The sequence below is a fragment of the Cucumis sativus genome, chromosome 5, assembly GCF_000004075.3.
Source record: "Cucumis sativus cultivar 9930 chromosome 5, Cucumber_9930_V3, whole genome shotgun sequence".
NCBI classification, from domain to species: domain Eukaryota; kingdom Viridiplantae; phylum Streptophyta; class Magnoliopsida; order Cucurbitales; family Cucurbitaceae; genus Cucumis; species Cucumis sativus.
Window position 1 is genome coordinate 28917039 of NC_026659.2, and position 22135 is coordinate 28939173.

The 22135-nt window shown below is 31.7% G+C and overlaps 2 protein-coding genes across 2 annotated transcripts; both read left to right on the forward strand.

The window, feature by feature from the left end:
• The first annotated feature begins 213 nt into the window (after positions 1 to 213).
• Positions 214 to 10505, forward strand: LOC101220362 (protein LONG AFTER FAR-RED 3). The gene is made up of 15 exons (XM_004142351.3): positions 214 to 472; positions 719 to 820; positions 1005 to 1077; positions 2937 to 3043; positions 3125 to 3248; positions 3987 to 4181; positions 4370 to 4455; positions 5296 to 5403; positions 6748 to 6843; positions 6919 to 7017; positions 7098 to 7172; positions 8037 to 8168; positions 8320 to 8435; positions 9860 to 10036; positions 10127 to 10505. Exons 1-14 carry the CDS (start codon positions 323 to 325, stop codon positions 10032 to 10034), a joined length of 1638 nt encoding a protein of 545 aa, XP_004142399.1. The 5' UTR covers positions 214 to 322; the 3' UTR covers positions 10035 to 10036; positions 10127 to 10505.
• Positions 10506 to 18990: 8485 nt separating this feature from the next.
• LOC101220990 (protein LATERAL ROOT PRIMORDIUM 1) lies at positions 18991 to 21421 on the forward strand. The gene is made up of 2 exons (XM_004142435.3): positions 18991 to 20161; positions 20747 to 21421. Exons 1-2 carry the CDS (start codon positions 19483 to 19485, stop codon positions 20977 to 20979), a joined length of 912 nt encoding a protein of 303 aa, XP_004142483.1. The 5' UTR covers positions 18991 to 19482; the 3' UTR covers positions 20980 to 21421.
• The last annotated feature ends 714 nt before the right edge of the window (positions 21422 to 22135 follow it).

The following is a 22135-nucleotide window of genomic DNA, read 5'->3' on the forward strand; positions in this document are numbered from 1 at the left end:
GTGGTTAATAGTTATTGATTCTTAAATGCAATTAAGATTAAAAAAGAATAATAATGCAATAGACTAAATTAGAATAAACGAACACCGTTTGATACCTTAAAAAAGAAAAAGAAAAAAAAGAAAAACAGAGATGTTTTGAAATTCTAGAAATATAACCTTCTAAAAAACTGTTAGTAAAATTATAATTTTAGCGCTTAGAATTAATTGCGCGCGCAATGGTCCACTTTGCAACCAAACCATTTCACTCCACTCCACTTCTCGAAGCTTATTTCCATTCCTTTTCTCCATTAATCTTCAACTTGGAGCACCAATCCAAGCTCCCATGGCGATGCTGTCGTCTTCATGTGCGGTCGCCGATTTAGTACTCAAGAACGCACTCATTTTTACCTGCGACGATTCTCTTCCTTTCGCCGATTCCATGGCCATTCTCAACACCAGGATTCTCCGCGTCGGCACCTACTCCGCTGTTCAGGTTCTTCAAACCTCTTCCCTTCCACTTTTATTTACATACCACTAGAACCTGCGCGCTATCTTTTGACAGAGGCATTCGGAGTTATGTACTGGAAGTTATATAGTTTCTGATCATTGTACTCGAGTCTCGTACAGGAGGATTCTAGAATTTCATCCCTCTTTTCACCGTAGCTTACTCTCTGTTTGTGAAATCGAAGCATGTTTTTCGGTTCTCTTATGTAGTATGTCTTCATTTATGTGAATACAGGACTTGGTTGGACCGAGGACAAAAGAGTTGAATCTCGGGGGAAAAGTTGTGGTTCCTGGTTTTATTGATGCACATGGCCACTTAATTTATCAAGGACTGCAGGTTTTAGTGAAGCTTCCTGTATTTCAACTGATTGCGTTACTAACTCACTGAATTCTGCTTCCCTTGTTGAACCGTTTTCAGTTTTATTTTCGGTGGAATCTCCGTATGCTTTTATCGATGTCTCAAAAATTTGATTAGTGATTACTTTTTGTTATTTATTGGCGGCTAACCTCGTATGAATCAGATGAAGGAAGTGAACCTTCATGGTGTAAATCATAAACATGAGTTTGTGACAAGGATTGCAGAAGCAGCTAAAAGTAATTTTCTCTCGTTAAAGTAGTTCACGATTCCAGTGAGAAATGTTATCTCGATTAGTATTTAGTGTGTTTGTTCTATGACGCTTTAAATAGACGTATGCTTTTAAATGAGTTTTTGCCATTTGATTGGTGCAAGATAGAAACAAACCAGAGAATAATTATTATCATAGGTTTAGTCTGGGTGGGATTTATGGAGGCGAGGACAGGTATATAATTTTTCTTGGTTTCCATTTCAATATTTAGATGATCATTTTAAATTATAAATGACTTGGAGGGATTTTTCTTACTTTTTATTGAGTCTCCTAGATCTCAATTAAAAAACCTCCCATGCAGTCATAGTAAATATTCCAAGCTTATTTGTTTGAAATGTGATTTCACCGAAAGATCTTGGAATTACATCTTCCGTTCCTCGATCTTCTCTTAGAAAAATATCTTGCATTCTTCTGGCTTAAATAGGCAATTCTTTCAGCTAAATTAGATTCTTGGTGGAACTGCAATATTTAACGGGGCCTAAAAACCTCAAGCGGGAAGTGACAAGATTTTGGAAAGTGCTGCGTATGGTCAGTTCCAGTTTAGTAATAGCTTGGTTGTGCCTTATCCTATTTTGTACTTGTTTTAAGAAACATTAAGGAACTAATAAAAAAACCTTAATTCAATAGAAAAACAAAGGTACATGATATGGGTAACACATTCTTTTATGGAACCTAGGAGATAGAAAGAACTCCCAATTGGCCAAGTATAATGGAATAAAATTATTTGGAAACTCTTATTAATACAAGACACCTCCTATTATACATTCTGAAAGAAATAGAATACCGAGAAAACAATGACATTTTCTCATACTAATGCAAGTCTAGTGAAAGAAATTATTAAGAAACTGCTAGGCCACCGATATTATTTAAATATAGCTGGAAAAATAATAACAACAGAAATATCAACCCACGCAAGAATATAGGAGAGATTATAGGGGGAGAGAATATCGGGGAAGATCTTTCACAATCGTCAGTGAGTATAACAGATTAAAATGGAGAAAAGAGGAGGAAAGAGGGGAGAAGAAAAATATTCCAGATTAGGAGAAGCTGCTCTCTTTCAGTTCGAGAGAAGCAGAGGATCGAAGTCAAGTTTATTTAATAGTTGTTTGGTCGTTTACATTGTTCTGAGTTTTCCATATTTTATTTGCTTGTTCTGATCTGTTCGGATTAGATTGAGGCTTAGGAGATAGGAGTGTGTGAATTTTTCTTTGATTATTTGATATTGTAATTTGTAAATTCAAGTCAATAAAATAAGATACTATCAGTATCTTTACAGAAACTCTTACTAATTCAAGACCACTCCCATTAGTAATTTTGAAAGAAAAAGAATACTGAGAAAATAACCACATTTTCTACTTTTGTTGGCCTGAGTTTCTTTCATTCTTAATTCTCTTTTTTCCTCAAGTCTTTCTTAAGTTGCCTAGATGGCAGTAGCAACCTTGTACTTCTTTCTTTTGATTTTTTTTCCCTGCTACAAAGTAAAACAAATATATACTAACTATAATGGGTTGACCTAGTGGTAAAAAAGGAGACCTAGCCTCAATAATTAACTAAGAGGTCATGGGTTTCAATAATTAACTAAGAGTCATGGGTTAAATCGTTTCCTACGAGTTACCTTATGTTGTAGGATCAGGATATGTGCATAAGAAGAAAAAAAATAAATAAATAAAATAAATAAAATAAATATATATATATATATACATATAAAATATATATAAATATAAATATACTGTGTTTATAGCTTCTAAATAATTTATTATAATATTTTGGGCGTGTATGTGATGATTCCGAGAGCCATCTAATTTTGAGCTTTACAAAAATATTCAGACACTAAGAAAGGAACTTGGGTACTGGGTGGCGGATGGAATAATGATCTTTGGGGAGGTGAATTGCCAATGGCTTCTTGGATTGATGATGTTACGCCATCTAACCCTGTAAGCCATTTCTTTCTTTAAGGTGACTACTACGAAACGTATCTTCTGTAATTTATTTTTCATTCAAAACTTGGCGTACAGGTTCTTCTGTCAAGGATTGATGGTCATATGAGTTTGGCTAATAATGTGACACTTAAGTTGGCTGGCATCTCTAATTTAACGGAAGATCCAGAAGGCGGGACCATAGGAAAAACTACTGGTGGAGGTGCTGTTTTACAGTTTGGTTGAAATTTAAAATTTTTGTAGGAAGCAAAAATATTTACTATGAAAACATTGAAAAGAACTACGGAGAAATAAGAGGATTGATTATTTTTTATATTACAAGAATTATTTAAAAAATAGTTTCTATTTCAAACACAAAAAGAAAAAAAGAAAGAAAGAAAGAAAAGGCCAGGTGTAAATGTTGAGATAATTCAACGTGGTTCAGACATCTAACTTTTGAGTATTACATATGGACTCTAGCTCGACATATGCTAATCATTGCAGTTTATTATATCTGGATGGGCTTGAATTTTGATTGAAGTCTTATCATATTTGATTTAAAATGCCAAATGAACTGCTTAAATAAGCCATTTGGTTAGGCAAACTTCAACATTTAAAAATTCATTACAATCAAGGTCACGCCAATATCAAATATGAAGTTGGCTGGGTGTGTTTCTTTCTTTCATACATTTATTTGTTAGGGAATGAAGCAAAACAAACTTAACGTAAAAAAAATACTTTTTAGCAGGAAAATTATACCATCTTCTGTTTAAAGGGGTCCCCAAAAGAGCCCCTCATTGTACTATGAAATTTCATTTCCCATTCTTTGTTCTTTTGTGAAGAAAACCAGTCAACTTCATTTCTCTTTTTCTGCTTTCTTTTTCTTTTTGTACGTTTCAGTTGTCAATTGATCTTAATGAGGTCAAATGAAGTTATCTATAATTTAGTTTTTGTGCCCCAGATCCTACTGGATTGCTGATTGATTCTGCAAGGAAGTTGGTCCTACCTTTTATTCCAAAGGTTGCGGTAGAGGAGAGAAGAGAAGCATTGGTAAGGGCCAGTAGTCTTGCCCTGGCTAGAGGTGTTACAACAATAGTTGATTTTGGAAGATATTATCCAGGAGAATCAGTGGAATTATCATGGGAAGATTTTTCTGGTAATTTTTCTATTGTTTTAATTACTAGTTCAGGCCTCTCTCTCTCTCTAACTTATCTTGGTTTGCTTCCTCGATGTCTGCTTATACGGAAGGACTCACAATAGGCAGATATGATTACTTATTATTTTCCTACCTTCTCGTAGTAAATCAATTTTTTTTATCGGTGTGCAATAATTTTAAATGGGCAGATGTGTATCAGTGGGCAGATTCTTCAGGGAAGATGATGATCAGGGTTTGCTTATTTTTTCCAATGGAAACATGGTCATCGCTACATGTATGACACCCAATGGAATGTTATTTAAATGATGTTCGTCATATTTCCCAAGTTTGTGTTGCTAACTTCTTTAATTCGTATCTGGAACATATATATGCCATTTTAGAATATGCTACTTAATTTTACAGTAAGAAACATAAACATGCAAACCAACATTGATATGGGCTGTCTTTATTGAATTGAACTTTTGGCAAATGACTTTATATGTCAACTCATCCCATGTTTTTTTTAAACGGAGACAAGCTTCTTTATTAATAATAAACTCAAAGTACAAAAGAGTTATACAGTGGAAATAATTGAGAAACCTAGAAATGGGAAAGAGGGAGGATTAGTCAACTAGGTTGACACCCCCTTAGCACCCTCGTCATATCAAAATAAGAATAATTCTAAGGTCATGCAAAGACCAAAAATAACAATATAAACTACCTATAGGTAGACAGATGCAAAGGACAATAAAAACCGGAAAGCATAAAACTAAGGATCAAGTGGTGCACCCAAGACATTTCAATTAGATTGACTCTCCATATTGTAAAATGATGGTTGCTTGTTTAATTATTTAAAGGCGCAGGTTTATGTATATTTACTATTTCTTTTTGACAAGTGTTGGAGGCTTATTTGCCCCTCATTTAGAGCTCAAATAATTTGTAAATATTTTCATTGATCAATTTTTAGGGTATTTCATTAATGTTTTTATGTCTTTGTGGGTCTCTGCTTCAATTGACATGCTACTTATGACTTTGCAACAGCCTTACCTGTGTACAGGCTTCTTTGATCGCTTTACTTGCTTCAGTATCTTCCCTTGTTTATTCTTGCTTCTAATATTCTTTTTATCCTCTCCAGGATCTTATCCACAAAATGGGTCAGGTTGTGAGCCCATGGATGTACTTGGGTGGTGTCAAGGGTTTTGCTGATGGGTCTTTAGGTTCACATACTGCTTTGTTTCATGAGGTGAGAGCATCTGATGTAGCTATTGTGAGAGGGTTCTGTTATAATTTGTTTTAGTTGGTTGTTAGTTTAGTTTTGTTTGATTAGTTGCCTTAAATCCTCTATAATTGGAGATTCATCATTTATGTTTTGGAATGTTTAAAATTATAATAAATATTCCTTATGATTCTTAGACATTTTCCTTCGATGTTTGGTTGCATAAAATTGATATGAAACAAACTTTGTAAGAGGCTGAGGGCCCAAATAATGAAAGGTTTTTGGTTCAAGATTACCGAAATGAAAAGTTTTTGGCTCGACATTCCATATTTTCCAGCTAAGAAGAGGAGGTTTTTCATGGGTTTCTGGAATGATTCGATGATGGTTATGATCAGACAATTTCAAGAATGTAGATGAACAACCTTACTTTAACATGATTTTCTCTACTCAAGAATGTAGAGGATGAATCTTTTTATGGATTTGATGAATATTTCGACGAGGAAGATGAGCTTTTGTATTGCTTGGAAAACTATTTGTTGAAAATGGAATATCAAAAAAAGGAGCTTCGATATTATTGCAGAAGGAAAACCTTATTTTACTGTTAGAGTGACAAGATAATGAAGAGGGACATGAATGGAATAAATCTTGGCAGCAAATAGCAAACTTTGAGGATGTAGATGGAGATGTTCAGTTTGGATATATGTTTTTTCTTCAAGAACCTAGAAGCCATAAGGAACTATTTTACAAATATGTAACTATCTGACAGTTTGATGAGATGTTGCGTTAGATTTTTTATGGGCTTAAAACAACCTTTTCTATTGGTTTTTTTTTTTTTTGTATCCTTGGAAGAAGTAGCTTTGAAGCAAGATTTCTGACTGTGAAATTGGGAAAACTCAGGTGAGTTTTTCTATTTAAAAAGGAAGGGAAGTATTAACGATGTACCATATAATGGTAGAGTTATTTCTATAATTTTGTTTAAGTTGGTTTAGTTATATTTGATAGTTACTTTTTTATAAATAGGAAATTCATCATTTGTGCTGAGGGACTTTTAAAATCATAATAAACATTCCTTTGAGGATTCTCTGAGATTCTTACTTTTGTTGTTTGGTTGGATCAGCACCACCTGGCAGGCATTTGAGTTTGATATCTTCAAAGTTGAAACATTCATTGGAAGTCTGTGGCCATTAGTTGAGATCATATGGTTAATGATCATTTGCAGTTTCTTTTTGGGGCCTACCTTGGTTCTTACGAATTTATGATAATAATTATCATATTGAGCTTTTCAAAAGTTGGAGTATCTTCACCATGTTCTGTATTTCTAGTAATACTCTTTTTGTACATTGTTTCATAACTATCTATGTTACCATGTAGCCTTATGTTGATGAGCCTGGCAACTGTGGCATGCAAATAACAGAACGTGAGAAGCTTTTCAACTTGACCATGGAATCAGATATATCAAAGCTTCAGGTTATTTGCTATTCATCTAAATAAGCATGATTGCAACATGATTGATTCAATAGATTTACCTTAAATTTGGTTCAGGTTGCTATTCATGCCATAGGCGACAAAGCAAATGATATGGTCCTTGATATCTACGAATCTGTCATTTCTACAAACGGGCCAAGGGATCGAAGATTTAGGGTAATGGCTTTGAGAAATAGGGAAGCTAATTAACGTCTTGATAAATATAACTCATTGTTATTTTGGTTTCTCATGAATAGGTCGAGCATGCTCAACATTTGGCACCTGAAGCTCCTCAACGATTTGGTAAACTAGGGATTATTGCTTCAGCTCAGGTCTCTTATTGTTTTCATATTGGATCACTGTTGACATGTTTCCCCCATTTCCAAATTCTCAGATCAATGATTGATACCTGGGCCATGAGGCAAGAATGATATAAAACGAAAGAAAAAAACCTGTAGAAACTATTCACATTGAAAATCTTCTGCTGTGGCTAAAAGTCATTTTACTTTTTCATTCTGGGTGTGTGCTCTCATGGCATGGTTCTATTTTTCCAATATTGCATGATTGTATGCTATGTCCTGATAGGTTATGTATTTAGTTTCAGCATATATATTAACCACTTGTAAAATATTTTTTTAACAAAATTCTCATGTCTAATGAAAGTCATGCACCACATTAAATTATTTACATGATGAACAGAGTTTGGAAAAATTTTAATACATAAAAAGATAGAGGTCTTTTTGTTGTCTTGGACTAGAGAAAGGAAAGGATCTAGAGAAGGGGAAAGGATGCAACCACGTCGTAATTGACCTAAGTAGAAATTATGAGATGTAAACGAAGCTCTAATGCTTGTGTTGTGTGAAAATAATTATCTACACCAATTAAGGCTGGTTCGAAATGCCTACAAAAGTATTTTAAGTGCTACAAAATGTTTTTAAGCATTTAAAATGTCATTTCAAAAGACTTAATCTTTCACGATAAATTTGTATTGTTAAATCCCTTTTTCCATTTTCTTTCTTTAAGTTTCCCTTCTTTGGCTAGTTACAAGTTGTCCAAAACATTTTAATTTCACCAAGTGTTCCATTTAATTTGATTTACAGTTTGGTTTTAACATTACTATTTAGCATGTTGGTAGCTCAGTATCCCTTTTGATGGTTTCATCCAAGTTATTGATGATCTAATCTGTTTCTTGGCAGCCCGAACACCTTTTGGATGATGCAGAGTCTGCGACAAACAAACTTGGGGCACAGAGAGCTGAAAAAGAATCTTTTTTATTTAGATCACTTTTAACTTGCAAAGCATGCTTAGCTTTTGGTTCCGACTGCCCGGTAAGCTTCTGACGTTTTTATTACCTAAATACTGCACAGGCCTAATCTCGTGTATTGCTGTTTTTCAAAACTATACTTTAGAGAGGGGGAAAAACTTCTAAATTACATACATGTACAAAGTTGAACATTTAAGATTGGTTTTTGTGTGTAGGTTGCAAATATCAATCCATTGGGTGGTATCAGGACTGCAATGAGAAGAATACCTCCGTCCTGGGATCACGCTTGGATGCCATCAGAGTGCCTCACACTGGATGAAGCCATAAAGGCGTAAGCAATACTCTGAAATCACTTTCTCAGATGTACTTGTTTAGTTTGCTTTTGTCTGTTTCTAATTCTTAGTGTCTGTTCGGTACTTATAGGAGCAACGCAGTGTTCCTAAGTATTAGCCTTAGTAAATATGGGGCCAGACCTAGCGTAGTGATGAAAAAATTACTACCTCAAATGGTGTGGTAAATCTCTGTTTGAAATGGAGAGGGGTTAGTAAAATTTTTAAAATTTTATTTCGGTGATATGGACAGTGATTGGGGGATGCATTTCCTCACCCCAAACGTGATCCTGCCCACGTTTATTCGATCATATTTGTTCATTTGTTAATTGATTTATTAATTTCTTCAGAGAAAGTGTTAGTTATTTATATATATTAATTACTTCAGAGAAATTGTTATGAATAAAAAAAATTGAAACTATTTTCGCATATGGCAAAAAAAGAAAAAATTAAAATAAGCTATAGAGAATTTGATGGATTTTGCTATAATTGTCAATAGTTTTTTTTTTTTTTTTCTATATTTGAAAATTCCCCAAGTTATAATCCTAGGATAAATTTGGTTAGTGCTTTTGTTTTGTATTTGCCACTAAGAAAGAAACTCCCGGGTGTTCCATGAGAAGGAAAGAGATTGAAGTAATGATTATGACGAACCTTAGTCCATTGCTCTTGTGTCTTCGCAACCGTCGTCCCTTTGTAATTAACTCTACTTCGGGTGCTGTTTTTTTCTTTAGTGAACTCAGGAGGTCTAGACTTTATATTTTACGTTTTTTTCCTCCAAATTAATGAAATCAAGGTATTTGCTTTTAAAAATTTAAGTAAATAAACTCAGGCAAAATTGAAAAATAAGTTATTTCTGGCCCTTGGATATATATTTTCTATATATGTTTTTTTAAAAAAATTCTTTAATTTTTTTAAAATTTAAAGAGGCAGTTTCAAATATGGCAGAAAAAGAAAAAGCAAAATATATCCAATTCTCTGTACCCATTTAAGTGTCTTTTACCATATGTGAAAATAGTTTCATTTTGAATTGTGATTTTTTTTCTGCATGAAAATACATGTTGGGAGATATCTCAGACTTGTTGATTCTTCGAAAATATGGGGTGAGGATAGAAGTTAAAAACCCCCTTGGGGTCAAGGTCCAAATCCCAACCTGTCTGTTGTCATCCCGATTCGTAATATGCACTTGAGTTGCTGCCACTAGTTAACGATTCAAGGGAGGCATAGACTTATTTCTTCTCTTGATATACCTGAAAAATCAGAACTAATTGTTAATTGTTAAGCTGGATACCTTTTGATTTTTTTTTTTTTTTTCTGTTACTAGAACTGGAAAATCTTTTGCATTAGTAAGTAATGTGCAGGGTTTCATGTAAGCATCTCTTTCCTCAATTCAACTTTCATTCAAGAACATTTCACATCAACCTTGCAGGTATACAATATCCGCTGCTTATGCATCCTTTCTTGACAAAGATCTCGGATCTCTGTCCCCAGGAAAGCTTGCAGATTTTGTTATACTATCTACAGATTCATGGGATGAGTTCGCAGCTGAAGGATCAGCTTCTATCGAGGCAACGTATACTGGTGGTATACAGGCCTATCCTTAAAGGTGCGTGCTTATATGCTAAAGAATGTATCAGATCCAAAAGTGAAAACTCACTCCCCTACTCTAACCCTCTGGTTTTTATCTTGGTAATAGTTTCTTCTATCTATTTGCTGAATTCAAAAGGCGACATGCCTCGCCAGGCTAAGGATCTCATGTGGCACAGCTGTTGAACCAATCTCAAAATCCAAGAGGTACCTCTAACTCTAGTTCTAAGATAAATTTGAGCGTAGGGTTACCATATCTTAAATTTTCTTTGACATAAACACTGTTTGCTGGTCAATAATGCATGTGAATATTAACATGGAAAGCATGTGGCTATGGTCGTAATAGTTCAAGGTTCAATGCATGCTATGAAATTCACAATCAGTGCTATATTTTAGTTTCCAGCAGTAGCTTGGTTTTCAACTTTTCCAGTTTAGACACTGCCTTCAATGATGTTTAATCAATGTCATTTTCATTGCACTTTTTTTTTTTTTTTTTTTGCTTTGCTAATTTCTCTAGTAATTACCCATTAGCATACTTTTTGGGCTCATCAAATCAGCCCTAGTTATTAACTGGAATTTTGCCGAGGACTTTTGTATTTGTTTGTCTGGAAATTTCTATTTAGCTACAGTATCAGGCTTTTTTTAAAAAATAAAAATATTAAAAAATATTGCCCTTTAGCTTTAATGGTTTAGGTATCAGATTTAGGGAGTAGATAAGATTATTTCTTACCTTGGCATCCATATTAATGTGGCCAAAAACTAAGAGAAAAAGGAAGGTTTTGTTTCAATAGGATTTCTTCTAAATTCCTTAAATGGAAATAGTGAACATCTACCTTGTTGGTAAAAATTGAATTAATTTTTTTTTTTTTTAAAAAAAAAGCTATTGATGATAAACCTATGATCGGATTAGGGTTTTACCTCTTAGATTTAAAATCTTAATTTTAGCCCTTCCTCTCCCATTAAAGTATAGAATCAGTCATATCATTCAAACTTTATTCCAAATTATTAAAAGAAAAACGGGATGAATAATATTTATCTACATGACATTCTAAAAGAGAGGTTCGTTTTCCATTTAAACGGATCACATATAAGGTAGGGGACTAGTTGTGAATTGTGAGGTGTAATTGTGAGTCAAATTTTGTATCTATAATGGTTTGGTAATCGTAAATATTCATATGACAAAGTTGAAGTTTCAGAAAGATTAGATTCCAAAGTTAAAAAGTAGGCAATAGTGTTGAAACTAAAATGCAAATAATGTTTTTCTCTTTCTTTACTTATTTTTCATATACTCCTAAAGTTTCAAATTTTTTTTAAAAATTAATAGCTATTAATCCTGCTTAAAATACCATTTTGATTAATAAATTTTAGATTTCATTTCATTTATTTTAGTTTCTATATTTCAAAATGTTCGGAAAAAAAAAAGAGTTAAATAGTAATCGTTTTTTAATGTAAAAAAATACATATATGAATATGATTTTAAAATTTACCGTGAGTGCTAATAGATTTTTTTCGGGAAAAGAATCAACAAAAACAATTAACTTGTAGGAAATAAATTTAAGATATGTAATGATTATATGATTAAATTTGAGTAAATGAAAATATATGAACTAAAATAAAACAAGTTTGCAAGTACAGTAACTATAATTAGTATTTAATTAATTTCAATAAAAGAAATTTTAAGATTTATGGAAAGTGTTCAAGCAAAATTTTGAACAAATGAATTGGATTGAAATTTAAAATAGATGGTCTAAAATGATTTTTTTAACAACGAGTGATAAATACAAAAGTAAATACTTACTATTATTAATAAAATTATTTAATGTTACATTTGTGGCATAGAAATGTTGTTTATTGTTTTTGTAAAATATCTTGATGGTTTTCTAATATAGTTTCGAAGTAGCAAGTAGTGTGTTTTGACTTGACCTGTTCTTTTTTCCAAATTATTCTTTGAAATTATATGGTGCCCATCAAATCGGGTAAACAGAGTATCTGAAATGAACTTTATTGTCGTTTCTGAAACACAAATTTCATTGTTCAATTAAAAATCAAAACTATAAGTTGGCTCTGTCTGTTTGAAAGAAAAGAAATGAAAAAAAGAAAAAAAAAAAATCTAGATATGAACTTTATCTTTTTAGTGAGTGTCAATCAGTTAGATTTTTTTTTTTTATGTGTCGAGATAAAGAAGAAAAAAACGACTCTTGATTAATTTCCAATGTGACATGTTTGACACAAAATATGTGATTGTTTATCAAACTTTTGCTTGGTTGTTTTCCATTGAGCTTTTAGAATAAGCTTCCAACTTTAGGTTGGAGAGATTTTTTGGATCATTTAAAAGCCGATCAGATTGGCTATAAAAAAACCTTGAATAGGTCTCCAACCCAATTCAATTCTCAAATTTTGGGTTGGGGTGAAGTGGGTTTAGAGGATTGTTTTGTTTGTCTTATTAAATTTAAATAATTTAATTTATCTACAATACTTCATAAGTAAAATCTCATAAAACTTGAATGTTAAATATAAACTATTCATGATATATATTATAAACTTAAACTTTAAACAAAGATAAGCATCATAACCATTGTAAAAGAAAAATGTTAAAAAAGTTAAAACACTAAAAAATATAGCTCAACTCAATTAAGTAACAGAAAAAATTAACTCAATCCAACCCAAAAACAAAATTAAACCAACTTGACCTTTACAATTTTGATTGGATAGTCCATATTATATGAATTATTGGGTCATTTGAATACTTTTTTTTCCAAAAATAACATTGAAGCGTTCTTAAAAACTACACAAAATCACAAGTTGACACTCTTGTATAAACACAGTCCTTTGAAACAATTCTATAAAGTTTTCACAAAAAGAAACTTGAAGTCGAAGGGCACCTTACAATTTTCGTAAGCTTTTAATTTCTTAAAACTAAAGCATTAAGGTTATGTTGAATTTTTTTTTCCTCTTTTAATTGGGTTTGTTTTCTCGCCATTTTTTTTTAAAGAAACATTTAAATTATAAATTACTTTTTTTAAAAAAAACAGACAGGTTTTTAATTAAATTTTATATTTATATATGAAAAATAAATTTATAAATACACCCTTTTCACCAATATATTCATTTGTTCTTTTCAACAAACTTTTTGGTTAGATAAATATTAAAGTCTAAACAGAGGAGTCTTTTTAAGACGTATTTCTTATTTGAAGCTTAGCTAAGGATTCAATTTTAATAGAGATGAATGTATTAAAAAAGCAAGTTTGCTTTTTTAGAAGTCTAGAAAATGAAAATTATATGTTATCAAAGAAGGCCAAATCATTGTCAACTTAGTTGATGAGTACAATTTTTAGAGGGGAAGAAAAGGTAAAGGGTGGTATGTAGTAGTGGTAGGATTAGTTTAGATGAAAACAGAAAAAAGAAACAAAAGAATAGTGTTGGGATTATTAGGAAGAGCGAAGACCTAAAGAGTTGGAGAAGTAGAATAGGTGGTGGTTAGGTTAGTGTTGGTATGGTACATTATTTCAGTCTTAGCCCATTGGCATTTTGCTGTTGAAATTTGAAAAAATATATATATGGTTGGTTTTGATTTGGACTATTATTATTCCTCAACCCTAAACCCACTTCTTTTTTACCTTTGAATTTACTTCTATATGCCTATTCCCTTAGCTTTATACTAACTTTTACCCTACTCTCCTCTCTTTTTCTATCACTATCTCTACCTAGTTTCATTACCTATTTTCTTTTCTTCCAATCTATACCTATCTTGATATATATATATATATAGTCTATAATCAAATCAAAGTTTTCATTTTTGTCTTTCTTTTTTACTTCCGTTTTCTCTTCATTTTCAACATTCTTGATTGAAACCTTGACCAATGGTTTGGAGAGAGAATAGGTGGATGAAAATGATGTAGTCGGATATAAAATCTTTTTTGTTGCATACTTATCTTTGTTATCCTATTTCATGGCCTTGTTTATAAAAATGCGTTCTGTTAGCGTTAACACATCATATGTGAAACATGTAGGGTTGGATTGTTAGTTTAGTTTTTGTAACTTCCATATTTGTGTTTAGTTGATATTTGAACTTTATAACAAAAAAAAAAAAAATTCTTAAATCCATATCTAAACGTTCCTAATCTTTACAAATTTTCTTTTTAATTCATAAATCTACTAGACACAAACTTAAAAAAACAGTCTCAATAAATGGAATAATCCATGGTAGCTCGAACTATCATACGTGTTGTTTTGTAAAATCAATCAAGGCACATGTAAGTTAGTCCGAGCAATATCAATAAAAAAAGAAAAAAAAGAAGAAAAACAAGACACGAAATTAAAAGGTTGAATCCGTGAGTTGCAAATAGTACTTTTAGAAGTAAAAAGTAGTAAAATTGCTAATATAGGATCTTAAGAATGGATAGTATATTCATCTTTCTCGATTAGAAAGGCATTCAAAAGTTTGGGGAAATGGCACTTAAACCACTTCCTCCTCAAGATATACACACATATTATAAGAATTTAATGATTGGATTAGATTTTTCAACCACCGAACTAAATTAATAATTTGAACTTTCAGAAGAAAAAAAAAACTAAATAATAGCTTCAAAACTAATTCAAATTGGGATTACTTTCCCATCAATTAATCATTATTAATAGAATTATATTTTATATTAAACCAATTCCCCTTGAACCCATTTGAAAATTTATGTATATTGATTTCATGGTTGCTGCTAAAATTCTTGGTCGCAATCAATGTTCTGCACCCCTCATCACCGGGGATACGGTGGGTTCCTCTTTTTATTTATTTAAAAATACTAATATTTTTTAAAATAATAAAATAAATTAAAATATTTACTCTTTTATCAACCTCACTCTAGAAGTATATCATTAGCTATCAAATGTATCCAATATTTATTATTTAGAATATGAATGTTTGCTATAACTTATAAATATTTTGTCAAATTTGTTATTTTTGACAATTTTTTTTTAAAAAAATATTATTTTATTGTGAGTTAAAAGTAGATAAATTTGAAAACATAGGGATACAATTTGTATGCATTAAATTAGTTGTATTTGGTTTTGTGAACTTATAAAATGAAATTAGTGTAATTTCAAAATTGTGATATAGGCTAGAGGTGGAGCCTTCTTAATTTGAAACTAATAAATGTTGGGTGGAGAGGGAGGAGGGAGGAGGGAGGAGGGAGGAGGTAGGAGGTAGGATGGGGTTAACCCTTTGTTATCAAATCACTCTAAACTCTAAATTCTAAACATGAATTTGGTTGATTTTTTCTTTTTCCATTTTCAAAAGAGGTTTAAAAAAAGTGTTCAAAGTTTCTATTATATTTCCATTCATATCTTTTATATTTGAAATCGACGTTGTCATTATTTTTATAATCGAATAATCACAAATTATTGAAACATTAATACTAATAATCTAAAAATATCTTCTATGCTAGGGAGAGAAAAATACTTTGTTGTTTTCACATCTTAATCGTACAATATAATTTTGTCACTCCTATTAGTCTATACTATTTGAGATGTCATCATTTTTCTATTTGTTTACCTAAAGATGTCTATTCAATCTAAACTTTAATTATAGTAACAATAACTTCAGGTTCTTTATTTAAGTTCTTAATTAATGATTAGTTTTATTGCTTAGAACAATTTTAGCAATGAATTTGCATCTTCATAAATTTTTTTATGTTTATTTAATTTTGGTTCAAATAGGGTTTTCATACTTAAACTTGATCTTATATTTTCATATTTTGTCTTGAATGTTTAAATTTGTTTTGTTTCTTAGTCCCTTTTAAATGTTTTTTTTCCCGTAAGTTTTAGACACATTGCTTGTTTTTAAAAATCTTTTACCCAAATATAAAAACAAAAAATGTGGCATCGTTTGATTGTTTCCCTGCATGACATTTATGGTTTTAGGGCATCAATTTTTTTCAGTAGAATTTCTTTAATTAAAGTTCTCACCCATCATATTTCTTTCTAAAAAAAATTACATTTTTAAATATAACAAAATGAATCAAAATATTTATAAAATATAATGAATTTTTATATCTATATTTGACAGACTATACATACGTTGTTGATAATGATGGATAGAAATTTATTAATTTATTAATATGGTTATGTCGAATCAGTTGATGATATATGGATTAATGTGTAATGTGGTTAATTCCCTAAGTAGAAATTTATAAATAGAAAAGAAAAAATCAATAAGGCTTTCTTTCAAGTTAATTACTCGTTTGAAACGTTTTCGGTTTATTAGTAAAGAATCCATTATGAGTTGGAATCACTTTCGGTAAAATAATAAGAAATTGCAGAAGCTTATTATATATGCTTCTCTCTGAAAATTCTTTTGGGATTGTGTATGGAATCTCTACTTTTTGGTTTAAAATAAATAAACAAACCACATAGCCTTAATAAGATGAAAACTCATAATTGAAAATTCACTTTACAATATTTGAGGTATAAATAAATAAATAATTGGGTAAAAACGGTGCTTAAAATTATAATTTTAGTAAAGGTATAAATTAAAAAAAAAAAAAAAAAAAAAAGAAGAAAAATCATGAAAATGAAAGCGGTTAATTGTTATTGAAGAAGAAGAATCCAAGTAGTTTGATATTATATATTGTAGCAATGAGAATTAAGAAAAAAAAAAAAAAAGATGTTATGGAGTAATTATTATGTAATAAAAATGTGCCCATTCCTCCACAAGTGACCCATAAGAAAAGAAAAAAAAAAGAAAAAGGGATGCTCTTAGAGTTAGAGGGTGGTATGTAAAAAAGGTAAAGAGAAGTAAGTTAAATTATAATATATATGTATATAGGGATAATAGGGGGGCTATGGTTGTAGAGTTGTAGGGTTCCATTATAGAGGTTTAGGTGTGGTCCAAAGTCTATATTGAGAGTTGATAGGGTGACACACTGTTTGGGTAACATTTGGATGAATGTAGGTTTGCTCATAACCACACTTTCCATTCACTCTCTCCTTTTCTTCTTCTTCTTCTTCTTCCTCCTCCTCCTTAATTACTTTTTCTTTATAACAATTAACTCATGTGTTTTCAGCCATGCCATCTGTCTTTTCTTTTTTTCCTTTTTTTCCTTTTTTTTTATTTCTAACCTCTCCCCACTTCTCTAATTATTTCACCATTCATTTTTTTTAATACACTAAATCAAATCATTATCATATTTTATCTAAAACATGTCTACGTTCCTTTATTTTATTTTATCACGTTTATTTTATTTTATCACGTTTCAAACAACGAGTATAAGACATTAACAGATCTAATTTATGAAAATGGTGTATTTTGGATATTTAATTATTTACGATTGAAAATAAGTACGTGATATAAACTCTTTTTAACTCTAGAAGTGCTACTATTATATTTTTGTAATATTCTTTCTTGATGTAACGAACGTCGCTAACCTATTATTGTTGATGATTTATGTAAATCCATGTGTCGATTATCTTCTATTTTACATTTTTTTTTTTTTTTTTGTATTTCTTGTTTGTTAATTTCATTACAAAAACAGTTAGTATATATCAATTAAACTTTGTATTTATAAGATAAGAAAGAATATAATGGTTTTTGAAACTTTGAATGTACAATATATGTATAGATATTAGATGGTTTATTAGTATAGAATTATTATACTTTTTATATTGAAATTAATAGTAAACATGATGTTAACATGGTACTAAATACATTACAGCATTCTATAAAATGAATTATAATTATTGGGAAAATTAATTCCCAAAGGTTTGACATTGCCAATTCCAAAAATAAAATATTAACTCTTTTTAACTATATGAATTTTTTTTAATCTATTTTACATGGAAATTCACATAAAAGCAAAATTTGGATCCCATTCCAACTTTAGGTGAGTTGAAGAATAAAGCTTAAAGAATAGCTTTTATTTATTTACTAATATTCAAGTAAAGATAAAGTAACTAAAAAAAAGATTGTATATTTTGAAGTACTCTGAAAAATATATTGACATGCTATATGATATTTAATGTGAAGAAACGGTGCATATTTTGATTATATTTAACACTATTTATATATATATATATAAACACTTCTTACACTAAAAAGCTCACATTTTCCCCATATTTTGTTGCCAATGCTTTATCCTACACTATAGCAATTTGCTACTGTATTAAATAAATACATATAAACTAATTTGTAGAAAAGTATGTAATGTTGATGTAGTTGTACAATTCTTGAAATTTGGCCAAACGAGATAACATTCAAATGTATAAAACCAACTGAAATAAACCTAAATTATAGTTAGTAAATTTGGAACATTGACGGAATTGAAATATATTTGAAAAAGATGCATATTTAACACTATATGGACTAGCAAAAGATGATTCTTTCAAGCTTAGTTAACTTCCATGGTTTTGTACAGAAAAGAAAAGAAAACCCTATTTATACAACAAAACAACATAATAGAAAAGTAGATCACAATTAGATCAAATCTTTTGTTGAATTAATAATAATTTAAAAGTAAGAAAAAAAATTATTTAGGATGATTACATTTGATGTAAGTGGTAGGCAAAATGAACCACCCTCTATTATTATATTATATTGTTTACATTTTACCATCCGAAGAAAGAAATATGAAAAAGTATTGATTTGATTGGACTTCTCTTTAAACAATAATTCTTAATAATTAAACTTCATTTAATCCTCCCCATAATAAAGTAAAACATTATACGGTAAAAAAAAAATGTGGAATGGATCCTTAATTAAACTATGGAATTCCTTATCTAATAAAAAAAATTAATTGATGTATTATTATTAGAAAATCTAAATTATGAATCTCCAAACAATCAAATTAGTTAATAACACTTCTAAGGTAGAAATAAAATAATATTATAATAGGGGTTATTTTTAAAAAGATAAAGAGAGAGAGAAAAAAAGATTAATGCAGAATTGAAATAGCCGAAGCCGAAGCCGAAGCCGAAGCCGAATACATTATATTTTTATTATATTTATAGTTATTCCCTTTCTTCCTCACAAACCTAAATTAAACTTTGTCACAGCAACAGTTTGAAGAATCATTCATTCCAGTTTCCATTTTTCATTTTCCAATTTTCAATTTCCATTTTCCATTTCCATTTCCATTCCACTCATCTTCATCATCATCATCATCATCATCATCGTAATCTTCTTCTTCTTCTTCCTCCTCCTTCATCTCATCAGTCATCTGTTACTGTGAAATGAAACAGAATTCCACTTCATTACACACAATTGCTTTTGCTCTAATAAAATTTTCTTCTTTTTCCCAACACTGCATAATCCCCACATCCCATAACAACTAACTCTCTCTCTCTCTCAATTTTCATCATAAACACACCCTCTTCTTGGCTCTTTCTATCTCAACCTCTCTTCTTCTAATTTCCTCTCATCACCTTTTTTTTTCTTTTTCTTTTTTTTTTTTTCTTTTTGAGCTTTTTCCAATCAACAAAATGTTGGGTCTCCGAGATGTTCTGTTTATAGCTCCCACACCCTCTTCTCTTCACCAACAGACTCAAATCATTTCTTCTGATCATCATCCATCTCTTCCTCTTCCCTCCTCCACCGCTCTCGGCGTTAGCGTCGGCATTTTCCCCCTTCTCGCTGCAACCCCATGTCTCCCTCCCTCCCAGCCCCCGCCAAATAATCACACACCTGACGATGTTACCGATCGTACTCGCACTTTCGACAATCTTAAGAGAACCCAAGATTTTGGCTTTGGGAAAGGAGAATCCTTGATCGCCGGTCCCGGAAATAATGGCTCCGACGAACATGTGAAAGGCGATGCTGGGGATGGCTCTATGGCTGTATGTAGGGACTGTGGAAACAGAGCAAAAAAGGAGTGCGAGTATCGGAGGTGCAGGACTTGTTGCAAGGGACGTGGGAATCATTGCTCTACGCACGTGAAGAGCACGTGGGTGCCTGCGGCTCGCCGCCGTGAGCGGCAGATGTTGGTGGTTATGGACGGCGTTGCCACTGCTAGTGGCGACGGAGGGTCTTCCGGTTCTTCTTCTGCTGGTGCTAAAAGGCCTAGAGTTTTGATTCCTTCACAGAGTGCTGCCGCGGCCGCCGCTGCTTCCACTTCCAATGCCACAACTCCCCGGAGTTTTGAAACAACCTCTAGCCATCAAGGTAAATCTCTCTCTAAATCTCTTTTTCCATTCTTCCATTTTTGTTTTCTTGTGCTTCTCAACGAATTCCGAATCATGAGCAGAAATTAATGGGATATCTGTTTACTCTGTTTCTTTCTGTTTAATGATTTGGTTACTTGTTTCTACGTGTATAAATTTGTAAAATTTTTATGAGTAGTTTTTATTTTAGTTCTCTTTGAAGATCTTGCAGCAAATTTAACGAAACATGTTCATTAGGTATGTTGTTCGAAAACTTACCATCCTTTCATGTTATAACTCTGTTTTTCTCCTCTCTCTCTCTCCTTTCTCCAACAAGGAGGGAGTGACTTATATATAAAAGTAGAATTTAGGACCGTTTGTAAATGGCATTTCGAGTGCTTAAAAGATAAGTTTTTGTTTTTTTAAGTGTTTGTGTTTAGTAAGGAGCTTAAGTATTTAAAAAGGGGTTCAAGTGTTTAGAAAGCCATTCCAAACAGGCTTTGTGCTGTTAAAACATGCACATCTATATGTATTCTAACTGTGTTTTTTTAGCAACAAGATCATTTTCTAAACCCACCTCTTGGAATTCTCCTCACTTTGAAACCAGATGCAAGCTTCAAGAAGTCATTACCAGGGCATGTTCGAGCTCCAGCCGTGTTCAGGTGCCATAGAGTGACTGCCATTAGCAGTGGTGAAGGTGAGTTAGCTTACCAAGCAACAGTCAATATTGGTGGTCATGTCTTCAAAGGCTTCCTCTATGATCAAGGAGCTGATGACAAAAATGCATTCCCATCTATTTCACATCTCCATTTGGACAGTGGTAACCACCACAGGGAATAGACATTCCTTCTCTTCATTCTTCTCCAATTCTCCCTCTGATCACTCTTCTCCTCCTGAAAACTCGGTCTTGACCACTTGAAAAAATATGATATCTTTGCTAGATTTCAGAGGTCTGTTATGTTATCTGTAAGTTTCATATAGTTGTTATCATGGTGGTAATGCAATGAATCTTGCACTAAATAGAACACAAAAGTGCATAGTTGTAATAGGAATTTTCTGTTCTAGCCTTAAGCTGGGTTTAGTGTAAGATTTATCAAGTTCAAAGATAGTTGGATATTGATCTTCTGTATATTGCTTAGAAGATGTGTAACTTTCATCTATCCAAATATCTGCTGAAACAAGAGTTAGCTTGTCTTATTTCATAGCAGCTGTATTATATGTTGGGATACAAGAGTTCAGTCTCTTCTTTTACTGTCTATCTCAAAGAGTTTTACGAAACAAATGAAATCGTTCATCTGAGTAAGTTCTTGCGAAATTCCACGATGGTGAAACAGGCAAAATGCATGTAATGCTTCCTCTTTCTACATTACTGTCATTTGTCTTCATCTTTGAACATTTTCAGTGATTTGGATCGTCTCCAATTATGAGATGGGTTTCATTGAATGGAAGTCATTTATTTGATTGAGACGAATTTGATGGTGAATATGTAGGGAGAACCAGATATAAGTAAAGTCGGGACCCCACATGACACGAACAATATAAGCAGAAGATGAAAGTTAGTGAAGCGTAGTTCCATTCTCATCACATTTTTAGCAAAAAAGAAAGCCAGAGAGCAATGGAGATGAACACTAAAAACTGAAAAGTGGGAAGGAAAGAGCAAAGCAGTGTAAGAATTACCAAAACTTGAGAAGAGTTAAAAGAGAAAAAGAAGCATTGATGATTGATGGAGAAGAGAAAAGGATGAATATGAAAACAGTACCAATTGAGACTCAGTTGTTAAAGGAGAGGGATTTTCTTCTTCCCAGATGACATTAAGAAAAAGGTATGCATTAAAAGGGATGAACAAAATGAATAGGTGAGACCAATAACCCCCACCCCCTTTTTGTCTTTTCATATAGGAATTGTTAGGCCTAAGTGAATGTGTAGGAGATTGAGTCCAATTACATATCATTGCAAATGCCAAAAACAGATGTGACAAAGTAGTGGTAAGGCAAAA